The sequence below is a fragment of the Saimiri boliviensis genome, chromosome 15, assembly GCF_048565385.1.
Source record: "Saimiri boliviensis isolate mSaiBol1 chromosome 15, mSaiBol1.pri, whole genome shotgun sequence".
In the NCBI taxonomy this organism is placed as follows: domain Eukaryota; kingdom Metazoa; phylum Chordata; class Mammalia; order Primates; family Cebidae; genus Saimiri; species Saimiri boliviensis.
This window is the reverse complement of record NC_133463.1, coordinates 88,494,796-88,518,692: the sequence shown is the minus strand read 5'-3', so window position 1 is coordinate 88,518,692 and position 23,897 is coordinate 88,494,796. Positions and strand designations below refer to the sequence as shown.

The 23,897-nt window shown below is 53.1% G+C and overlaps 2 protein-coding genes across 2 annotated transcripts in view; one reads left to right on the top strand and one right to left on the bottom strand.

Annotated features, from left to right (window-relative positions):
- Window positions 1–6,303: 6,303 nt before the first annotated feature.
- LOC141581506 (uncharacterized) lies at window positions 6,304–10,987 on the bottom strand. The gene is made up of 3 exons (XM_074387213.1): window positions 9,830–10,987; window positions 8,488–8,874; window positions 6,304–7,716 (listed from the first exon to the last, which is right to left on the bottom strand). The coding sequence occupies exon 1, from the start codon at window positions 10,681–10,683 to the stop codon at window positions 9,838–9,840; it is 846 nt and encodes a 281-aa protein (XP_074243314.1). The 5' UTR covers window positions 10,684–10,987; the 3' UTR covers window positions 6,304–7,716; window positions 8,488–8,874; window positions 9,830–9,837.
- Window positions 9,920–23,897, top strand: part of AGO2 (argonaute RISC catalytic component 2) — a 113,714-nt gene continuing 99,736 nt past the window's right edge. Inside the window, exon 1 of the mRNA XM_039464617.2 lies at window positions 9,920–9,978. Within this exon, the coding sequence (XP_039320551.1) occupies window positions 9,957–9,978 (22 nt within the window). The 5' untranslated portion in view covers window positions 9,920–9,956. The remainder of the gene's footprint in view (window positions 9,979–23,897) is intronic.

The following is a 23,897-nucleotide window of genomic DNA, read 5'->3' as shown; positions in this document are numbered from 1 at the left end:
GGCTGCAGACTCTCTGGGGTGATCATGCACTGTACCTGCCAGGACCATCCTGCTGGGTTTCAAACTCGGCTGTGGGATCCCTCTGCCTCGGTTTCTCATCTTAGGATGAGGGTGAGTGCTCCAAAGCTTGAATGAGTAAATGCTCCTGCGGTGCCTAGAACAGGTTCTGGGGCCAGGGAAGTGCACTGTGCCAGTGTCTGCCTTTTTATGGAAATGCATTTCTTAGGAGGCAGTGCAGGATCCCATGGACTATTAGGTAATCTTCCCATGGACCCATGCCTAGTTCTTCTGCTTCAAGAAACACAGAACAAGACTTTTCCCTTCTCTATATGTGAGCCCAGTAAGAGGATATTGGCCGGGCACAGTGGCTCACGCCTGTAATCCCAGCACTTTGGGAGGCCAAGGTCGGCAGATCACGAGGTCAGGAGATCGAGACCATTCTGGCCAACAGGGTGAAACCCCGTCTCTGCTAAAATACAAAAAATTAGTCAGGCATGGTGGCATGCACCTGTAATCCCAGCTACTCAGGAGGCTGGGGCAGGGGAATCACTTGAGCCCAGGAGGCAGAGGTTGCAGTGACCTGAGATCATGCCACTGCACATACCAGACTGGTGATAGAACAAGACTCCATCTCAAAAAAAAAAAAAAAAATGTGTGTCTGTCCACTTTGGGCTGCTATAACAAAATACCATAGACTGGGTGGCTTACGGGCAACAGAAATTTATTTCTCATAGTTCTGGAGCCTGCGAAGTCCAAGTCCAAGGTGCCTGCAGATTCAGTGTCTGGTGACGGCCTTCTTCCTGGTCCACAGATGACAGCTTCTCCCTGTATCCTCATATGGCAGAAGGGGCAAGGCAGTTCTCTGAGGCCTCTTTTTTTGATTTTTATTCCTTTTAGAAATAGAATCTTGCGCCGGGTGCAGTGGCTCAAGCCTGTAATCCCAGCACTTTGGGAGGCCGAGGCAGGTGGATCACGAGGTCAAGAGATCGAGACCATCCTGGTCAACTTGGTGAAACCCCGTGTCTACTAAAAATACAAAAAATTAGCTGGGCATGATGGCTCATGCCTGTAATCCCAGCTACTCAGGAGGCTGAGGCAGGAGAATTGCCTGAACCCAGGAGGCGGAGGTTGCGGTGAGCTGAGATCGCGCCATTGCACTCCAGCCTGGGTAACAAGAGCGAAACTCCGTCTCAAAGAAAAGAAAAGAAAAGAAAAGAAAAGAATAGAATCTTGCACTGTCACCCAGGCTGGAGTACAGTGGCATAGTCATAGCTTATTATAACCTTGAACTCCTGGGCTCAAGAGATCTTCCCACCTCAGCATCCCAAGTAGCTGAAACTACAGGTGCACACCACTGCAATGGGCTAATTTTTTTTTTTTCCCCAAGATGGAGTCTCCCTCTGTCACCCAGGCTGGAATGCAGTGGCGCAATCTTGGCTCACTGCAATCTCTGCTTCCTGGGTTCAAGCAATTCTCTTGCCTCAGCCCCACAAGTAGCTGAGATTACAGGCCCGCACCACCACACCCGGTGGTTTTTTGTATTTTTAGTAGAGACATGGTTTCACCATGTTGGCCAGGCTGGTCTTGAACTCCTGACATCAGGCGATCTGCCCCCGCTGCCGCCCTTGGCCTCCCAAAGTGCTGGGATTACAGGTGTGAGCCACTGCATCCGGTCGGCTAATTATTTTTTTTAAGACAGAGTCTTGGCTGTGCTTAGTGGCTTATGCCTGTAATCCCAGCATCTGGGAGGCTGAGGCAGGTGGATCACTTGAGGCCAGGAGTTTGAGACCAACCTAGGCAACATGGTGAAACCCCGTCTCTACCAAAAATACAAAAATTAGCCAGGTGTGGTGGTGCACTCAGGTACGTGGGAGGCTGAGACATGAGAATCGCTTGGGCCTAGGAGGCAGAGGTTGCAGTGAGCCAAGATCGCACCACTGTACTCCAGTGTGGGTGACAGAGGGAGAATATGTCTTAAAAAAAAAAAAAGATGGAGTCTCAAATTGTTGCCCAGGCTGGTCTCAAACTCCTGTGCTCAAGTGATTCTCCCACCTTGGCCTCTTGAGTAGCTGGGATTACAGGTGCCAGCCACTGCACCAGGCAAAGAGGGCCTCTTATTTATTTTTTTGAGAAAGGGTCCTGCTCTGTCACCCAGGCTGGGGTGCAATGGCAAGATCTAAGCTCACTGCAACCTCTGCCTCCTAGGCCCAAGCAATTCTCCCACCTCAGCCTCCTGGGTAGCCGCGAATATAGGTGGGCGCCACCATGCCTGGCTAATTTTTGTATTTTTTGTAGAGATGGGATCTTGCCACGTTGGTCAGGCTGGCCCCAAACTCCTCAGCTCAAATGATCCACTAACAGGGCTTCTTTTATAAGGGCACTACTCTCAATTGTGAGGGCTCCCTTCTCATGATCTAATCACCTCCTAAGGGCCCCACCTAATACCATCACCTTTCATGTTAAGATTTCAAAATATGCACTTTGTGGTGGGAAACAAACATTTAGATGACGGCAAAAAAGTTTTAACTTTTTTCTTTTCTTATTTTCTAGGGTTTTTTTTTTGAGACGGTCTCACTGTTGGCCAGGCCGAAGTATAGTGGCGGGATCACAGCTCACTGCTGCCTTCACATCCCACGCTCAAGCCATCCTCCCGCCTCAGCCTCCCAGTTAGCTGAGACTACAGGTACGTGCCACTGTGCCCAGCCTCATTCTATTTAAATTTGATTTTTAGGCCAGGCCTGGTGGCTCATGCCTGTAATCCCAGCACTTTGGGAGGCCAAGGCATGTGTGGATCGCTCGAGGCCGGGAATTAGAGACCAGCCTGGCTATCATGGCACAACCCTGTTGCTACTAAAAATACAAAAATTAGTCAGGCATGGTTGTGCATGCCTGTAATCCCAGCTACTTGGTAGGCTGAGGAATGAGAATCGCTTGAACCTGGGAGGTAGAGGTTGCTGTAAGCCGAGATTGTGCCATCACACTCCAGCCTAGGTGACAGAGTAAGACTCTGCCTCAAAAATAAATAAATTTTGGCCGGGCACGGTGGCTCACGCCTGTAATCCCAGCACTTTGGAAGGCCGAGGCAGGTGGATCACGAGGTCAAGAGATCGAGACCATCCTGGTCAACATGGTGAAAACCCGTCTCTACTAAAAATACAAAAATTAGGTGGGCATGGTGGCGTGTGCCTGTAATCCCAGCTACTCAGGAGGCTGAGGCAGGAGAATTGCTTGAGCCCCCAGGAGGCGGAGGTTGCGGTGAGCCGAGATCGCGCCATTGCACTCCAGCCTGGGTAACGAGCGAAACTCCATCTCAAAAAAAAAATAATAATAATAATAAATAAATAAATAAATAAATTATTTTTATTTTTATTTTTATTTTTTATTTTTTATTTTTTATTTTTGAGACGGAGTTTCGCTCTTGTTACCCAGGCTGGAGTGCAATCGCACAATCTCGGCTCACCGCAACCTCCGCCTCCTGGGTTCAGGCAATTCTCTTGCCTCAGCCTCCTGAGTAGTTGGGATTACAGGCACGAGCCACCATGCCCAGCTAATTTTTTGTATTTTTAGTAGAGACGGGGTTTCACCATGTTGACCAGGATGGTCTCGATCTCTCGACCTCGTGATCCACCCGCCTCGGCCTCCCAAAGTGCTGGGATTACAGGCTTGAGCCACCGCGCCTGACCAATAAATTTTTATTTTTAATTGTCATTAGTAAATAGAGTTATGGTTAATTTAAAAATATTGGTCGCTGGGTGCAGTGGCTCATGCCTGTAATCCCAGCACTTTGGGAGGCCGAGGTGGGTGGATCACGAGGTCGAGATCGAGACCATCCTGGTCAACATGGTGAAACCCGTCTGGGCATGGTGGCACGTGCCTGTAATCCCAGCTACTCAGGAGGCTGAGACAGGAGAATTGCCTGAACCCAGGAGGCGGAGGTTGTGGTGAGCCGAGATCATGCCATTGCACTGCAGCCTGGGTAACAAGAGCGAAACTCCGTCTCAAAAAAAAAAAAAAAAAAAAAAATTGGTCTGATAGCCAAAGACTTAGCTAAACAATGCATCAGTATATTATTTCAAAGAAACATGACACTAGACAAGAATGATAGTATAAAGGAGTCGTTGTAGAAAGCTAAAAATGTACACTTGTGCCAGGCGCGGTGGCTCAAGCCTGTAATCCCAGCACTTTGGGAGGCCGAGGCGGGTGGATCACGAGGTCAATAGATCGAGACCATCCTGGTCAACGTGGTGAAACCCCGTCTCTACTAAAAATACAAAAAATTAGCTGGGCATGGTGGCGCGTGCCTGTAGTCCCAGCTACTCAGGAGGCTGAGGCAGGAGAATTGCTTGAACCCAGGAGGCGGAGGTTGCGGTGAGCCGAGATCGCGCCATTGCACTCCAGCCTGGGTAACAAGAGTGACACTCTGTCTTAAAAAAAAAAAAAAAAAAAAAAAAAAAAATGTATATTTGTGTACATCATTACATGCTTGGCTTCTTTGATAATTTTTACTTAATGTTTCTCCCTATATGAAAGATAGGTTTTTTGTTTCGTTATTTTTGAGACAGGGTCTTGCTCTGTCATCCAGACTGGAGCGCAGTGGCACAATCACAGCTCACTGCAGCCTCTACCTCCCTGAGCGCCTCAGCCTCCTGAGTAGCTGGGATTATAAGCACACCACCATGCCCAACTAATTTTGTATTTTTTGTTGAGATGGAGTCCCATTCTGTTGTTCAGACTGTTCTCAAACTGTGCTCAAGTGATCCGCCCACCACAGCCTCCTAAATAAAGTGCTGGGATTATAGGTGTAAGCCACCATGCTTAGTGAAAGATAGCTTTTATTTATCTCTTTTAACTCCAGAAAATGCTACAAGCTGGATACACCACATCCACACAAATCTCCCAAGGACTTTGGAGAAGATGCCTTTGAATGAATTTGTAACTCTCAACCGTAAACAATTTGGGGCAGTATCTGGGATGCGCTCTGGGTGGTCCTCACACCATGCTTAGAAGCACCAGCTGTCCTCTGGCTGGGACATTGGAAGGCAAGGGTGCCCACACCTCATAGGTGAGACACCATCCTTTGAAGAGTAGCTGGATTCAGACTTAAATTTAGAGGGCTCGAAGGAGGTGTGCCAGACTCAAAGGCAGAGATCAATGCCTGCCTGAAGAAAATGCAATCTCAAAAGAAAAAAGAAAAAAGAAAAAAAAAAACAAGACCAAAAAAATGCAGTTTGGCTGGGCACGGTGGCTCACGCCTGTAATCCCAGCACTTTGAGAGGCCAAGGCAGGTGGGTCACTTGAGGTCAGGAGCTCAAGACCAGCCTGGCCAACATGGTGAAACCCCATCTCTAATAAAGATACAAAAATTAGCCAGGCATCTTGGCGGACACCTGTAATCCCAGCTACTTGGGAGGCCGAGGCAGGAGAATCACGTGAACCCGGGATGCAGAGACTGCAGTGAGCTGAGCCAAGGTCGCACCACTGCACTTCAGCCTGGGAGACAGAGCAAGGCACTGTCTCCAAAAAGCAAAGCAAAGCAAACCAAACCACAAACAAAAAACCAGGGCAGGCAGAGAGAAATTTGAGAGGAAACGAAGGACCAAAATGAAGTAGCTCTTGTCTAGAGACGGTTACCTTTTTCTTTTCTTTTCTTTTTTTTTAAAGATGGGGTTTCACCATGATGGCCAGGCTGGTCTTGAAATCCTGACCTCAGGTGATCCACCCACCTTGGCCTCCCAAAGTGCTAGGATCACAGGCGTGAGCCACCGCGCCCGGCCTGAGACAGTTACCTAAAAAGCAGAAGGTGTGGCTGTATTCGGACGTGCTTACCAGTCAAGGGGCCACCATGTGCAGGCCCCTCACCCCATCCTGCCAAGGGGGCCAGGCTGGCAGACCAGGGCGGGGGATGGCATTGGCAGATGTTAAAGTGGTTATCATGCCTGTTTTTGTTTGTGTCTGAAGCAGGGTCTTATTTACTCTGTCATCAAGGCTGGAATGCCATGGCACAATTACAGCTCACTGCGGCCTCGGCCTCCTGGGCTCAAGCAGTTCCCCCACCTCAGCCTCCTGAGTAGCTGGGACCACAGGCGTGTGCCACCATGCTTGGCTAATTTTTTATTTTTATTTTGTAGAGATGGGGTCTCCCTATGTTATCCAGGCTGGTCTGGAACTCCTGGCCTCAAGCAATCTTGTCACCTTGGCCTCCCAAAGCACTGAGACTTCTGCCACAAACCACTGCATATGGCGTGCTTATTTATTTATTTATTTATCTTATTTTCAAGCAGTGTTAAGATGATGCTTAGTTTTTTTTTTTTTTTTTTTTTTTTTTTTGAGACGGAGTTTCGCTCTTGTTACCCAGGCTGGAGTGCAATGGCGCGATCTCGGCTCACCGCAACCTCCGCCTCCTGGGCTCAGGCAATTCTCCTGCCTCAGCCTCCTGAGTAGCTGGGATTACAGGCACGAGCCACCATGCCCAGCTAATTTTTTGTATTTTTAGTAGAGACGGGGTTTCACCATGTTGACCAGGATGGTCTCGATCTCTTGACCTCGTGATCCACCCGCCTCGGCCTCCCAAAGTGCTGGGATTACAGGCTTGAGCCACCGCGCCCGGCCCTACAAAAGTTTTTAAAAATTAGCCAGGCATGGTGGCATGCACCTGTGGTCCCAACTATTTAGGAGGCTGAGGTGGGAGGATCACCTGAGCCTGGGAAGTCAAGGCTGCAGTGGGCTGTGTTCTTTCTACACTGTGTTCACTATACTTTCGCTTTGGTGATCCTGTCTCAAAGTACGTATTACTCGAAGAATCATAGACTATTAGAGCTGGAAGGGTTCATAGCAGACCTTTACCTCCGCTTCCTAAATAACGCTCCATGGAACCTTGAGGTACCTCGTGAGAAAAGGGTTCTGTGGCCAAATGGCTTATGGACAGGCTGCATACTGTCCCATCCTCCCCATCTTCCTCTTTATACAAGCATGATTCTTCACACCTCGATAAAGGCTCTGAGAAGGCCTGCAGACAATAAACTTATTTGTTGTTGTTTGATCCAGTGCTTCCCAATTTACTTGACTTGACAAAGCTTCTTTAGTCATGTGCAGAACACGTTTTAGGAACAAATGATTTATTCCAGTGTGAGCATTTTAGTCTTGAAGAAACAAATGCCCCCAAAGCCAAGGGCTTTCTTGGCCCCATGGCCTCAGGAGCTTGCTCTGTGCTCCCCCTCCGTCCATCTTTCTCACTCCCTGTGAGTTGGCGCTCTAGACGGGGTGCACCCAGTGTGCAGAGCTGCAGGCCAGCTGCCGCAGATGTCTGTGGCTGTGATTAGAGCCCACGGTCTTATCAAAGCATCAGGATCCTAAACCACGGAGGAAGGAGTGGTGTCAGGGAGAAACACGGGGCCCAGAAAACCCAGAGCTGGTGCAGTCACCATCCTGGCCTGAGACGTGAGTCTGGGGGAGACAGTGGCAAGGGCTGGAGTGATGTCCCGGCCAGCACTGAGGCGCAGTCAGATGAATGAAGCAGGTTCACTGATGGCAGGAGACACAGCAGGCGGAGGGGACTGCCGGGCTCAGCTCCCCTGTGGGTGGTGGCTCTGTTAGCCATGCTGCGTGAGGAACCCCGGGAAGAAACGCAGCGTGGGAGATGGGTGGAGATGGGCTGCGGGAAGCGGGAATTCCTGAACACAGGTGTGGAGGGTGGAAACCTGGCGAGGACGGGCTTATCTAGGAAGAGAGCAGAAGGCAACCCCGTGTCCCGGAGGGAGAACCCAGTGACAGGCTGGGCCTTGGGGATGGGGAAGGGGCAGGCAGCAATGGCACCCCTCCGCCAGCAGAGGGCCACGGTGCAGCCATCCAAAGAGAAGTGATACAGTGAAGCCCTCAGAGACATTATCTTGCCTTCTGGACCGAAATCCTTGCAACAAAGTTCCCCAAAGCAGTGCTCAGAGGAGTGGCAGTCAGGCCAGTGATGCCAGACGCTTCTGCGCCTCTGCCGAGGCGTGCAGTAGCTGACAGAGGGCAGATGGGCCTCAGGGATTACCAGCGGAAACGAGTTTTGTGGTTATGTGAGGGAGACAGAGGCAGAGAGACAGGACGGGCACCTGCGAACTGGGGAGACTGATGAGGGTGCACGGCTCATAAACAGGAAAGTGGTAACATTGATGACTATTTAAACGCTCCCGTGAAACACTATAGCAAAGGTAGGGAAACATAGACCAAACGTAGAAGTGCAGTTTAAGGGATGACTGCCGAATGAAGGGCGGCAGGGCAGGAAGGAACAGGCCTGGCACCCTCGAGTCTCCCAGGGGCCCGGCTGAGGTCACGGCCCACTCCCGCCCCAGCTGTCACCACCATCTGACACTTAGAGTAACCACCTTCTTGCTCTTCTGCGGATTGTTTACAACTTAATGATGCATCCCTAACAATGCAGTCTAACTTGGCCCGTTTTCAGACTTCTATGAACGGCTAGACCCGGTCCTGACTACGGCCACACACCGTTTCTCCATCCTGCTCTCCGCGGCTATTCAGAGCTGTGCGGTCCTGGCTGCGATGCACAACGCCATGCCCGCTCCCACCCGGGTTTCCTGGTGCTCATAAATACACATTGCAGGAGCCCGTTTTCCATCAGCAACTTGGTGAAGACCGATGTCCTTTTTCGGAGGAAGCGCTGGTTCTCCTGCACTTCTCCAGCGCTGTCCTCCAAGACTGCAGAAAGCTAGTGACCACCCCACTCTACTGGCCGCGGATAGTGACCACCCTACTGGCTGCGGAGCTCCTGGCAGTCAGGATTCCCGTGGATTCTTCACCCGGACCCGGAACAGGGCCTTGCACCCCACATGCAGACAGCTCACGCTCCCAGGGTGAAGGAATGCGCCGGGAAATCTGGAAAAAGGAGCGAGTCCCTTTTGATTGTGGCTCACCCTCCGCCTTCTAACCCTCCACCACTTAGGGGAGAAAGGAGGTTAACCACAGGAGGGCTTTTCCAGGAAAGCCTTCCAAAGACAGATGGGGGCGAGGGGGGGGAATGGGTGGGGGGATACAGAAATGCACGGAGGCCCCCGACGGTTCCAGGAGACCCCGGGGGAGCGCTTGGGGAGGCTCCTGACCGCTGGGATAGGAGTGACCGCCGATCTGATCCCTGATTCCAGCTACAATTTACTAAAAACTTCTTAGACTTTCTAGGTGCTTTGAACGGTTCTCCGGGTTCTAGGGCCGCGCCGGGAGGTGGCGGTGTGGTCCTGCGCGAGCGTTCAAGTTCAAGCTCCGGGCTGGGAGGGGGCCTCCCGACCTTCGCGTTTCTGTAGTAACTTAAAGAGCCAGGCTGGGGGCTGGGGGGGCGGAGGGGCCGAGGGAGGGAGGGTCCTGGCCCCCCGGGGCGGCGGGGAAGGCGAGGTGCGTGGGCTCCCCCCGGCTACCGCGGCCCAGCCAGGGGACCCCACTCCTCCTGCGCGTCGGGAAGAAGCTGCTTTTCTTGGGGACCGGGAAGGGTCCCCGGGTCCGCGCCCGCCCCTGCGCCACACCGGCCGCGTTCCCGCCGGCGGCTCCCACCGCCCGGCGAGGTCCCCAGGCCCCTCCCCGGGTCCCAGCCCCAGGCCCCGCCAGACCCGGTGCCGCCGCCGCCGCGGCCCCGCGCGCCCGGCCTCGCTCCCCTCCCCCTCCCCCCGCGAGCGCGCGCCCGGCCCCGCTCCCCTCCCCCTCCCCCCGCGAGCGCGCGCCCGCCGCCGGCCTCGCTCCCCTCCCCCTCCCCCCTTCCCCCTCCCTCCTCCCCCGCCCCTCCCGCTCCCGCTCCCGCTCCCGCCGCCGCCTCCGCCCGCCGCCCCGGCCGCGTCGGGTAAACCTGTTTAGCTAGGCGGCCGCGCCGGGGCGGATCGTGCGGCCGGCGGCTCCCTCGCGGCTCGCGGCGTCGGGGCCCGTGGCGCGCGCGCGGCCGCCCCTCGGCCCCGGAGTCCCTCGGCGGCGCCACCATGTACTCGGGAGCCGGCCCCGGTGAGTCCTCGCGCTGGGGGCGCCCGCCCGGCCGTTCGCGCGCTCCTCCCCGCGGCGCCGGCGATTGGCGGGCCGGGCGCGGGCCGGGGATCGGGGGCCGCAGGGCCGGGGCGGGCGGGCCGCGGGCCGGGCTCGGGGGGCGGCGGTGGCGGGGCCGGGCTGGCGGTTTTCTGGGCCCCGCAGAGGACGCGCAGCCCCGGCCTCCTCGGTCCCAGCGAGTCGTCGGGGCGCCCCGCGCGGCCTGGGCACCCCCCTGCGCCTCGGGCCCGCGTCCCCGCGTCCTCGCATCCCCGCCCGGGGCCCGGCGGGCTGGGGCTGGGGCCGGGGCCCAGGCAGCCGCCGCGTGTAGGCCCGAGGCCCGGAGCGCCCCGCTTGGCCCGGCCTCGCTGGCCCGGGCGGGGATGGGGGCGCCGCAGCCCGGCCCGGCACGGTTCTAAGCGCCCGAGCGAGTGGAGGCCGGGTCGGGGCGCGCACGGCCGGGAGGGGAGGAGGCTGCGCGGGTCCCGACCCCGGCCGCGGAGAGTGTGGGGCGCGCTCGGTCTCAGTGGTGGTCCTTCTTGTTGCCAGCACTTTTTCGGCCCCCTTTCCCAAGGAAAGTCTGGAAATGCTGAATTTTGGCCAATTCCTGTAGTTAGGACTGTCTCCTGGAAGGGGGAGGACGCGGCTCCCCGGAACCCTCAAACTGCGTGCGCGGCGCCTTCTCATTCCAGACGCGCTGGCCTCCCCATTCAAGTGCTAATTCCTTTTACAATTTCCTGGGAGAGGTGCGGCGAGGTGGATTCCGGTAGCACCCCTTTTCCTAGCCGGCCTTTCTCTGGAAAAGTTCTAAAAAACTTAAAGCAGCCACACATTATTTTTCTTTTTAAATGCAGAGTAGAAGGCGGTTTCTTCGCTGGGCCAAGAAAACGGTCAAGCGTTCTCCTGCTTTTGGCGTGCTCCCGCCAGGCACGTGGCTCTTGGCTTTCCCCGCCCGTCTGGCCGCTGGGACGGGGCACCGCCTGCTCCCCTTTGTCCGCCGGGCCCCAGCCGGGCCGCAGGAGGCGCAGGCCCCGCCGGACCCCGCATTTGTTTACCCGGCCGGGCCAGGAGGCTCGCATTCCCGATGCTTCCCTCTCTGCTCCACACTGGCCCCAAATTGTGGGGTCCGGAAGGCCCCCTGGTCCACTTGGGTCCGTTGATGGTGGCCCTCACTTGGGCTATTGGCTCTGTGCCTTGCGAATGCCGCGTCTTTTTCCTGATGTCACTTAGAAAGCTTCTCTAAGGTGGAGTCTGACCAACTTTTCAACTTGTAAGGGCTATCAACAGTTTGATTGAAGACTGGTTTTCCCCCTTCACCTGGGTGGGGCCACAGTCCTGGGGCCGACGCTGGCCTCTGGAGGCCCTGGGTGGCCAGGCCCCCTGCTGGGAAGGGATCGGGCATCCCCTCGTGTGGAGCTGGGACCTTCCAGCGCCTCCTTGTAGAGGAACCCAGCAAACGTGGGCCTGACAACCCTACATTTTTTCAGGTTATCAGTTTTAAAAGTTGGAGGCCCAGAACAAGTGAAGACACTTGAGGAAGGTAGAGGTCAAGGCTTCCGTGTTGTGTTTGGCGTCTTACTTCACTCCTCTTGCTGAAGTTGGTGGTGGTTGTGAAGACAGACGGCAGAGGCTCACAGAGGTTGAGAACTTCACCAAGGTCACCTAGCAGCTAGTGAGCGTCGGACCACTGACCCGACTTCCCAGCTGGTTCTCTGGGTGCTCTTCTCAGGGCGGTGCCTGTCAGGGCCTATGACCTTGACCCAGAGTAAGAAGTCCCTGTTGGGGCTGGATTGGACCAGCACCTCCCCACGTACCTGTCATTGACAGCGGGGCTTCAGCTCCCCGCTGTACTGTATGCGCTGCCCTGGGATGCTGTCTTGTCGAATTCATTTGTCAGTGTACCGTGGCCCTCAGTATGCGCGGGCTCGTTTCTGTCACTAGTTGGAGATTGTTGCTGTGACACCCGCCTGGTAGGGAGCAGACCGTCTGGAACAGGACAGTGGTTGAAAGAATGAATGTGTCTGCAGGGTAATTCATAGCTAATGGCAGGATGGAATGAACCCAAGTTTCAGGTTGAACAAACGTGCTGTAATTATAAGGCTGCGGTGGAGTTCATTTTTATTCTACACACTAAGGCTTTTAATTTTGTTTAAAAGGAATTTTTGTGCTAGCCTTTTCCTTGAGACTTTTTACATCTTATATTTTCTAATTTAGAATTATAAGACATTCAGTTTGAAAAATTACAAATAGTTTTGCTACTTGCAATTGTAACACCCTTACTAGGCAATTTAGTAACTTAAAAAACGGTTCACAATAGCTTTACAATCTGCCAGTCACAAACAAATACTGTTACCTATGTGAATGCATATTTAGAATCTGAAGTTAGGAATGCGGCTGGCTTTTTTTTCCGTTGTTTTGAACTGAGTTAGTTGTTAGGATGGGTGGATTCGCCAGTGACCTTGAACCTTCATAGGTGAACAAATGAGGTTTTTGTGTTTAACCATTTGAAGGTCTTGACCTGTGTCTAGATCGCCTGCTCTGGGAGATTGTTTGTTTTGGTTTTGCTTTCAAGCTCCTCCTGTGTTACACCCCTCAGAATTGCCACAAAGTAACCTCTGTGACATCTAAGACTTGACCGTTGTCTAAATAGGATTGTGACTTTGAGAAGAACTGACCTTCGCTGTGGTTTATAGTGCCATGTAATTCCTCCTGCCTCCTCTTCCCTGACCCCCAGTGGTCCCCATGAAGGTATGGCCAGTTCTCCTAATACTGGTGCCCATTCGCAGGCTGTCACCTTCTACTCTTGGGGCAGCTGACGGGACCCACTTGTGCAGAGTCGCCTTTGGGTCTTTGATAGACCCTGTGGAGGAATTTCAGTAAGTGCATAGGAAGAAAAGACGTAAAAGCTTCCAAACTTCTCAAACCTGTGCAATTTTAAGAAGCAGAATTAGGTTTTAACTTACAGTTTCCACATCAAAAGTGTTCACAGTGTCAGGTGGGCTTATTCTCTCTGACGTGTGCAGGGAATGCGCTCCTATAATGGTCCAGTCTGATAAAATCTGGTTTTGTTTCATGAATCATTATTGTGAATTCTCAAAACATAACATTTGACTTTTCTTTTGTTTTGTTTTTTTGAGATGGAGTTTTGCTCTTGTTACCCAGGCTGGAGTGCAATGGCGCAATCTTGGCTCACCACAACCTCCGCCTCCTGGGTTCAGGCAATTCTCCTGCCTCAGCCTCCTGAGTAGCTGGGATTACAGGCACACGCCACCATGCCCAGCTAATTTTTGTATTTTTAGTAGGGATGGGGTTTCACCATGTTGACCAGGATGGTCTCGATCTCTTGATCTCGTGATCCACCCACCTCGGCCTCCGAAAGTGCTGTGATTACAGGCGTGAGCCACTGCGCCCGGCCAACATTTGACCTTTAAAAATGGTTACTGTTGTGGCCCAGCACAGTGGCTCATGCCTGTAATCCCAGCACTTTGGGAGGTCAAGGCGGGTGGATCATGAGATCAGGAGATCGAGACCATCCTAGCTAACATGGTGAAACCCCGTCTCTGTTTAAAAAAAGAAAAATACGGCCGGGCGAGGTGGCTCACGCCTATAATCCCAGCACTTTGGGAGGCTGAGGCGGGTGGATCATGAGGTCAAGAGATGGAGACCATGCTGGTCAACATGATGAAACCCCGTCTCTAATAAAAATACAAAAATTAGCTGGGCATGGTGGTGTGTGCCTCTAGTCCCAGCTACTGGGGAGGCTGAGGCAGGAGAATTGCTTGAACCCAGGAAGCAGAGGTTGCAGTGAGCCGAGATCGCGCCATTGCACTCCAGCCTGGGTGACAAGTGAAACTCCGTCTCAAAAAGAAAAGAAAAATACAAAAAATTAAGCGAGTGTGGTGGTGGGCACCTGTAGTCACAGCTACTCGGGAGGCTGAGGCAGGAGAATCACTTGAACCTGGGAGGTGGAAGTTGCAGTGAGCCAAGATCCTGCACTGCACTCCAGCCTGGGCGACAGAGGGATACTTTGTCTCAAAAAAAAAAAAAAAAAGTTACTGAAAAGACACAAAAGAAGAATGATTTAATATCCCTCCCATTTATCCATTACCAAGCTTCAACAATCATTAAGGTTCTCCACATTTGCTTCAACTAATGCTCCTTTTCTTTGTGGACATTTTCCAAAGTGAATTGCAGACCTGTCGTTTAACCTTGATATTTAAGTACTCGTATCTAAGAAGCATGGAGACGTTCTGAACAGAGCCCAGTGCCGTTATCATAGTTAACAGTCTGTGATCAGTTTCTCTCATTTTCTCAGAAGTGTGTTTACAGTGGGTGCTTTGGATCCTGAATTTTTTTTTTTTTTTTTTTTTTTTTTGAGACAGAGTTTCGCTTCTGTTACCCAGGCTGGAGTGCAATGGCTCGATCTCAGCTCACCGCAACCTCCGCCTCCTGGGTTCAGGCAATTCTCCTGCCTCAGCTTCCTGAGTAGCTGGGATTACAGGCATGTGCCACCATGCAGCTAATTTTTTGTATTTTTTTTTTTAGTAGAGACGGGGTTTCACCATGGTGACCAGGATGGTCTTGATCTCTTGACCTCGTGATCCACCCGCCTCGGCCTCCCAAAGTGCTGGGATTACAGGCTTGAGCCGCCGCGCCCGGCCTTGGATCCTGAATTTTAACAAAAGTTCACACACACGTTGGGGTCTCTGCCTTCCGCTTTTTTTTTTAAAAAAAAAAAAAAAAAAAAAAAAAGACGGGGTTTCACCATGTTGGTCAGGCTGGTCTTGAACTCCCGACCTCAGGTGATCCGCCCGCCTTGGCCTCCAAAGTGCTTGTATTACAGGCGTGAGCCACCACGCCCGGCCTCTCTGCCTTCCGCTTCTAAAGCTAGACCACCCTCACTCTTCTCCTTGCATTTGACTCGATATATTTGTTTTATTTATTTATTTTTTTGAGACAGAGTTTTGCTCTTGTTGCTCAGGGTAGAGTGCAATGGCAAAGTTTCAGTTCACTGCAAACTCTACTTCCCGAGTTCAAGCGATTCTTTTGCCTCAGCCTCCTAGGTAGCTGGGATTACCGGCACCTGTGACCATGCCTGGCTAATTTTTGTATTTTTAGTAGAGATGGAATTTCACCATGTTAGCCAGTCTGATCTCCAACTCCTGACCTCAGGTGATCCGCCCATCTCAGTCTCCCAAAGTGCTGGGATTACAGGCATGAGCCACCGTGCCAGGCCTATGTCTTTTAAAATCTCTTTTCTTCAGAGCATTCATGCCTCCCCTCTCCCTTCATTTTCCCTTTAGTGGTTCTAGAAAGAACCCCGTTGCTCAAGGTCTTTGTGTTTTGATCTTTGTTTTGTTGAGAGGGGCTGTTTGGAGACCCGGTTGCTCATGGTTTTAATTCTGACACATTTATCTTAAGCAGTGTTTTTTGTTTTGTTTCTAAGACTTGGGGTATCTCTGTGTTGCCCAAGCTGGGGTACAGTCGCACGGTCATGGCTCACTGCAGCCTCCAGCTCCTGGGCACAGCCTTCCTCCCGCCTCAGCCTCCCTAGCACCTGAGACTACAGACATGTGCCTCGATGCCCACCTTGGGCTTTGTACTGTTTGGGAGCTGGAGCCCTTGCGTGCTGCCCAGGCTGTGAAGCAGAGTTTCGGGGCAGACCTCTTTGCATCTTTGGTTTTCAGTGGCAGCAGAATCCTTTCTGTGGTCCTCTTTCATCAGAAGCGACACTGTAACCTGTGGAAAATATGGAGGATAACTGGAGAATCCTGCGTAGTTTAGCCCTTATAGTCATTTCAAATAAGAGGGCTTTTTCTTCCCAGCATTGGACTGGGAAGGGCTCCCTCCTTCATTCACCTCTGCCCTTATCGTTTGCGGCCAGCTCCTCCTCAGCGGGGATCTGCTGGCCACACTGTGCATTCGGAGCCCCAAGCCTGCTGCCGTGGTCAGGGGCCCGCAGGTCTTCGCTGCAGCCACTAGTCTAACTCTTTCCTTTAAGAACTTGAAACCACTTTGTTCTCTGGTCCTTTACACTTTATGACCAAATCGCCAGCCCTTCCAGTTTCTAGCTCCATAGAGCTGTGCCCAGGGGGAGTAGACACTTTATCGTCTGTACTGGGAGGTTTCTCTGGGGCACTGGGCACCCGTCGGCTTTCCCTGGTACAACAGGGAAAGACACAAGAACTGTCCACGCAAAGCAGGGTGGACAGGTCTCTCAGATTCAATGCATTAATACAACCTGGGGCTTGTAGATAGCTTAAAACTGAACAGGCTTGAACATTTTAAACTTGCTTCACTCCTCATGGCGCTGCAGTTCCTGAAATCCTCATGAAATCTGATGGGCGTGAGTGTGGTGTCATTGAGAGGGGGACTCGAGTTCTTTCCGAAGGGTGCTGACGCGTGTCCCCGTCGTGAGCTAGGAGAAGCAGCGTGCGGGAGGTGGGCCAGGCCTCCCTCTGGCTGCCAGGAACCAGGCTCTGTGGATGTTGGATCAAGAACTGGAAGCCGCTCCTCTCCTCTTTTCTTTTCTACTTTTCTTTTCTTTTCCTTCCTTCTTTCCTTTCTTTTCTTTCTTTCTCTTTCTCCCTTTCCTTTCCCTTTCTTTCTTTCTTTTTCTTTTCTTTTTTTTTGAAACGGAGTTTCACTCTTGTTACCCAGGCTGGAGTGCAATGGCGCGATCTCGGCTCACCGCAACCTCCGCCTCCTGGGTTCAAGCAACTCTCTTGCCTCAGCCTCCCGAGCAGCTGGGACTACAGGCACGTGCCACCATGTCCGGCTAATTTTTGTATTTTTAGTAGACATGGGGTTTCACCGATGGTCTCGATATCTTGACCTCGTGATCCACACACCTCGGCCTCCCAAAGTGCTGGGATTATAGGCGTGAGCCACCGCGCCCGGCCTCTTTCTTTTTTTTAAACACAGGATTTCACTCTTATGGCCCAGGCTGGAATGCAGTGGTGCAGTCAAGGCTCACTGCAGCTGTGACCTCCTGGGCTCAGGAGATGCTCCCACCTCAGCCCTCCTGGGCAGCCTCCCAAGTAGACTGCAGGTGTGCACCACTGTGCCTAGCTAATTTTTTGTAGAGGTGGGATTTCCCCTATGTTGCCCAGGCTGGTCTGGAACTCCTGGACCAAAGTGAGCCACCGCACCCAGCCCCCATCTTTTCATCTTCTCACTGTCCTCGAGGTGGACAGACAGGTGACTGGTCAGAGCTGCAGCCCGTCCACATCTTGTGTGGTCTCAGTTTTCTTGCCTGTAAAGTGTGCACTTTGGCCTCTCCAGCGTTACTCCCCCCATGCAGTGACTCTCCTGCCTTTCGACCTGGAGGGGCTGAGGGGCATGGGCGCCTCGCTGAAGGAGAGCGGCATATTCCCCACGAATTGTTAGTCTCCATGCTGTGACCCAGGACAGAAGAGAAGGTGCTGGAGGCCTGCAGTGACAGCCGGAGCCGCAGTCACGTCACGTCAGCTGCAGAGCCTGGCTTCTAGGGTTTTTCTTGCAGTGTTTCTTTTCCTGTTTGATGGGTCAAAAAATCCATGATTCCCAGAGTCAGGCATTTATAATTATTTATTATTATTTTAAAACTTTTATGTATGTATTTAGAGACAGAGCCTCGCTCTGTCACCTAATCTGGAGTGCAGTGGTGCAATCTTGGCTCACTGCAGTCTCCAACTCTAAGGTTCAAGCGATTCTTGTGCCTCAGCCTCCTGAGTAGCTGGGATTACTGGCGTGTGCCACCACATCTGGCTAATTTTATTGTATTTTTAGTGAGACAAGGTTTTGCCATGTTGCCCAGACAGGTCTTGAATTCCTGACCTCAGGTGATCCACCTACCTCTGAAGGTGCTGGGATTACAGGTGTGAGCCACCATGCCCAGCTTATTAGTATTAGTATTAGTATTATTTTGAGATGGGGGTCTTACTCTGTCGCCCAGGCTATAGTGCAGTGGCACAATCACAGCTCACCGCCGCCCTGGCTTCCTGGGCTCAAATGGTACTCCCACCTCCACCTCCCAAGAAGCTGGGATTATTTTTTGTAGAAATGGGGTTCTCCCTGTGTTACCCAGGCTGGTCTCTCTCCTGGCCTCAAGTAATCCTCCCACCTTGGCCTCCCAAGGTGTTGCGATTACAGGTGTGAGCCACCACACCCAGCCCGGAGTTGAGGATTCCTTAGCAGCATCTGTGCTGCCTAACACTGCAGAATATTACGGAGATGCACGGGGAATAGAAAAACACCTGCAGACACACACATGAACACACACATGTACACATGCACACCTGTATGTGACCTGCACACAGGCACGTAACACACAGGCACTCACAGGCACACAGGCATGTGACACATGTACACAGGTTTGTAGCACACATGTACACACATGCACACCAGTATGTAACACATGTACACATGCACACCAGTGTGTAACACACAGGCACTCACATGCACACAGGCATGCAACACATGTACACAGGTTTGTAACACCTATGTACACACACACACTGATATGTAACACACATGGACACCTGCATGCAACACAGGCATGCACACGTACACAGGCATGTAACACATGCACACACACCAGTGTGTAACACGCATGTACACAGGCACACCTGTATGCAACACACAGGCACGCACATGCACACAGGTATGTAACACATGTACACACATGCACATAGTACATGACACACATGTACACAGGTACATAACAGACACACATGCTTGCAACACATGTAACACGTGCACACATATGACACATGTACACAGGTGTGTAACACACGTGCACATGCTTGCACCTCCCCGTGCCTGGCTTCCTGGTGGTGCTGCTGTCCTCCTCATGCCTGGGGCCTCACTCATGGGTGTTTGTTCCCTGGGGAAGCAAGTGTGGCTCAGGATGCAGCACATCTGGCAGCCCCAAGGAGGTGGGTCAGGGCAGGCTGGGCTGGGCTCTGGGTATGGGGCCTGCCCACAGCTGGAGCTCAGTCAGTGGGCACTGTGGCCGGAGAAGAACGAATCATACTTGCCTGCAAGCTTCTTCCAGTCTCTGCCCCTGAAGACCTAGGACATTGTTTCTGCAGATGTCCCAGGGGATTGCCCATTAGGCTGGTTTGGGACCTGCTGTTTTGGGGTGGGGTGGGAGAGGAGGCAGAAGCCCTCGAGCTGTGCCGGGAGCATCCTCCTGGGGAGTGGAATCGAGGGAGAGAGGGGCCCACGCCAGAAACCTGGAGGACAGCCCCAAGACAGTGGGGCCAGCAGCCTGGGGGGTGCATCTGTGGGAGATAGCATGTTGGGGGTCCCAGAGGGGACTTGTGGTGGTCTCCTTTACTGACGAAGTGTGGAGTTCTAAGTGACCGCCACGCTGTGTGCGGCGCTGCCTGTGGTTCTGTGCTGCTGTGAACTCAGTCCACCACCAGGCGGAAGGGGGCTTCAGTAAATGCAGTAAAGATCGGCCAGTACCGGTTTTTAAGAACCTATACCCCAAAACAAACAGAACTGTAGCAACGCTTAGAAACAGCCAGACTCAGGAACGCAGGCGCTTCCCAGCCCGAATCTCTTACTCTAATTGACATCCATCTTGGGAAAATCCTACTGGGCAGTAACTCAGGGCAGTGTTGTTTTCCAAGTCATTTCTGAGTGATTCGGCTCTGGGTTTTGTCCTTAGAGAGTTAGTGTACTCTGCTGCCAGAAGTAGCCACTAGAAACTTTCATCTTGTAGCTGCACATAAAAAGATCAAAAACTAAAGTTCACAGGTCATAGTCATTTGAGATGTTTGTCAGGTTTGACTCTGAGTAAAATAATACAACTGTTGTGAGTTTGACTTTCTAGCGTCGTGGTGGCTTGCTGGAGTTTACACCAGTACTCGTGTTCAGATGGTCAGAGGACTCGCGGGTGCTTTGCCCTGTTTCTTTTTTGTTTTGTTTTGTTTTTGTTTTTCTTTGGAGACGGAGCTTCTCTGTCTCCCAGGCTGGAGTGCAGTGGCGTGATCTTGGCTCACAGCAATCTCCGCCTCCCAGGTTTAACCAATTCTCCTGCCTCAGCCTCCTGAGTAGCTGGGATTACAGGCATTCGCCACCATGCCTGGCTTATTTTTTGTATTTTTAGTAGAGACAGAGTTTCTCCATGTTGGTCTCAAACTCCCAACCTTAGGTGACCTGCCTGCCTCAGCCTCCCAAAGTGTTGGGATTACAGGCCTGAGCCACCATGCCTGTCCTGCTTTGTCCTGTTTCTTTTTGAGCTTTGATAATGGAAGGACCCTCCCATGGGACCCACCTTCCCAAGCGTCTCTGGTCAGTCTTGCTCTAAGTGCGCGTATGCAGGGTGGGATGGCGGCAGGCGCTGAGTGTAAATGGGGAGCCCTTTAACTCCTGCTTTGGGGTGGGTGTCTGAGTCCCAGTTATGATTGGTCTGTGCCCCATTTGTGTGGCGTCTGGCGTGCTTGGAGACCGGGACACTCATTCTGGTCTGAGCATCACCCCGTGCTCATGTGCAGGCTGAACAGTGGGAATGAGAAACGTGGCGAGGCCCTGGTGGATGGTGGCCTCCCTGTCCCTCAAGCCAACATGCCGGGCATCATTTGTTTTAAGTTTTTTGCAGGGACAAAAGAATTAATAGAGTAACACAAGTGAAAAATGCAGAGAAAGCAAAGGAAGATGCCAAGAGTGATGAGAGGGGTGACTCAGAACAAATGTGTGTATGGAGCTGCTTGAGCTCTTGGGAGTGGCCAGGAGGTCATGTGACATTGCAGAATGCCCGCCTCAGCGTGACACCACCCAGAGCGCAGGCTCAGGTCAGGCCCCCCTCTCCGGGATCCTGGCGAGGTGAGGAACAGCTCCCTTCACCTCTCTGAACTTCAATCTCCTCTTCGTAGAGTGTGGAAACCTCGTGGCGGTGGTGCTTTGACCAGATGAGATGATGCGGGGGACCTGCAGTTGCATCCCACATGCGGGCCCTCAGAAGGCCCCTGCTTGATGGTGACTGTCACTGCTGCTGTGGTGGGGTGTTACTCTGCCTGGCAGGAGGGCCGGGGTGCCTTCTCCCTTTGACCCTCCTTGTTGACCTCTGGGTCTTCACTTTGCAAGCAGGGAAGGATAAGAAGACATTTAAAAAGCCTTATCTCTGATAAATCACCCTCATGTCTGGTGTCCACAGCAGCCTTGAGAGGCTCAGGCCAAGGACACAGAAGACAGCCTGCGTTACTAAGAGCTCATGTCTATACAGACCGAAGTGCTCTGGACCCTGTGCCGCCTCTGCACATGGGACCCCAACAGCACTTGGGGACCTGCCTTGCCCACTCGTAGACAGGAGCTGTGCCCCTCAGGTCAGGAACCCAGCTGTAGCCGGAGGGACTAGCAGCCATGTGCTGCTCGTGGCTTCCCTCTGGTGGCTTGAGTGGCCCCATTGGTGACTGGTGCAGGGGGACCTTGCTTGGCACACTTTGGTCCCTGTGTGAACTGTGCAGTTGGCGGGATGCTAAAACGCGTGGCTCACTGCAAGAATGGTCTTGTTGGGTGTGGATGGATTCTCAGTGCTGAGACTCACTCATCACCTTCACTTCGCTGTTGGCCCCAGAAGCTTTTTCAGGTATGGTCCCCATTCCGTGCGGCTCCCCTAAGAAGCGCAGAGCATTCTCTTGGAATGTTCTGGAACATTTGAGGGTGACCCTATGGGCATAGCCTGGCCATTCCAGGACAGGCGGGTGAATGCGGGATCTGGGTAGGGGACGCGCATGGTAGAGTCAGAAGCTCTGGTTGGACTCCCCGGGGCAGCTTTGCAAACGATGTGCCCTTGGAGGGAGCCGGAGTCGGGGGAGGGTGAGGCTCGTTCCTGGGGTGTGACTGAGGAGAGGGCTTCGGGGCAGCATCAAGATAGGACTCGCCAGTGAGCCAGGTGTAGTGTGCCGTCTGCACACGTGGGATGGCAGGTGAGCAGGGTCAGAGGCTGGGTCAGGGCCGGCGCTGGAGAAGGGTGAGTGAGTTGCCTGGTGGTCAGCACAGGCCCAGCAAGAAGGAGCGGGACTGGCTGGGCGGTGGCTCAGGCCTGTAATCCCAGCACTTTGCAAGGCCGAGGTGGGAGGATCACCGAGGCTCAGGGGTTCCAGGCCAGCCTGGCTAACGTGGGTGAAACCCCCTCTCTACTAAAAACACAAAAATTAGCTGGATGTGGTGGCGAGCGCCTGTCATCTTAGCTACTCGGGAGGTGGAGACTGCAGTGAGCCGAGATTGCATCACTGCATTCCAGCCTGGTGGACAGAGCAAGACTGTCTCAAAAAAAAAAAAAAAAAGAAAAGAAAAAAGAAAAAGGAGCGAGACTGGAAGCAAAGGAGGGATGCAGCCGGGGCTCGGTGCAGGCTGAGGGCAGGGAGGTCATGGCCAAGGGCACGCAGCAGCGTCTGAGCACAGGAGGGATGCGAGCTGACTTAGGCTTTTAAAGGGTCCCTGTGGCCACTGTTAAGAACAGACCAAGACGGTGGGGTGGTAGCAGAGAAGCCTTCCTGGAAGAAGCTGCTGGGATGGTCCCGTCTTGTTGACAGATGTTTCAGAAGATGTCACCACAGGATAGGGTTGTGTGTCTGTCTCCTTCTCCACTCTTATATGCCCCCCATAGTGCCTGGCATCTGAACCAGCCCTTCCTCCCGGCCAGCAAGCACATGTTGCTTGCGGGCAGGCGTGGATGTTCACAGACAGTGGCCTTGGGGTGTGAGGACCAGAGCCTCTTCCTCCCCAGCCTTGCCGTCTGTTGGGGACGCTGGCTACTCTGTGCTGCTGTCTCCCACAGCTGCGCTCCTGGGTATTGCCCGGCACGTCCCTCTGTCCCGCGTGTCATTCTTGCAGATTTCATGCTTGGAGCTGGAGGTGTGGTTGGATGCAGGATCTCCAAGTGTGATCCACGTTCAGGGTGAGGCGGTCACTCCTGCCGCTGGCCAGTGCCTGGCTCTGTGCCCTGGAGTGTGTGCAGTACGGTTGTTCCAGCTCCGCTTCTTCAAATGAGGACTTCCCCTACTTGGCTGGTTGGGGTGTGCTTGAAGGCCGGGGGTGAGCCTGGTTCAGGTGGGCTGTCTTCCTGAGTGAGGCAGGGCTCCAGAGGGGTTGGAGCTGGGTGACCCTGTGGAGACCTGCTGGGCCGGGGCTCTTCAGAGCTGGCCTGGGAGAGCAGGTATTACCATGTGAGCCAATGTGAGTGTCTATTATGGACAAGCTCAGTTCCAGAAACCCAGGAGGGGAGGTTCATCGTGCGCGCCCTGCATCTTCCTGCGTCTCGCCCTATGGTGGGCTCTCCTGTCCGTCTGTCTGTCTCCATCACCCACTGTGACCGCCTTGCCCCGGGATCATCTTGGTTCCCTTGTGTCTACTTTGCAGTTTCTGCCATGTGTTTTCTTTCTACTCACTGAAGGCTTTATGACATTTAGTCATTTCTTGTTTTTTTTTTTTTTTTTTTTTTTTTTTGAGACGGAGTTTCGCTCTTGTTACCCAGGCTGGAGTGCAATGGCGCGATCTCGGCTCACCGCAACCTCCGCCTCCTGGGTTCAGGCAATTCTCCTGCCTCAGCCTCCTGAGTAGCTGGGATTACAGGCACGCGCCACCATGCCCAGCTAATTTTTTGTATTTTTAGTAGAGACGGGGTTTCACCATGTTGACCAGGTTGGTCTCGATCTCTTGACCTTGTGATCCACCCGCCTCGGCCTCCCAAAGTGCTGGGATTACAGGCTTGAGCCACCGCGCCCGGCCCCATTTCTTGGTTTAAGAGTTAAATCTGGGTGTTGAAAGTCGCTTACACTTTTGAGAAGTTCTGCAGCCATCCCACCCTGGGGCTTCTTGTTGTGGTTTATGGCTCTGTGGCAGGTGGCCTCCCAGGGCTGGGTTTGGGGTGGGAGGTGGCATCCCATACCACTGATGGAGACAGATGT

Bases quoted from the DNA above. Each gene is read 5' to 3' on its own strand.
- LOC141581506 (XM_074387213.1), bottom strand. From the start codon at position 10,683: ATGAGAAGGCGCCGCGCACGCAGTTTGAGGGTTCCGGGGAGCCGCGTC.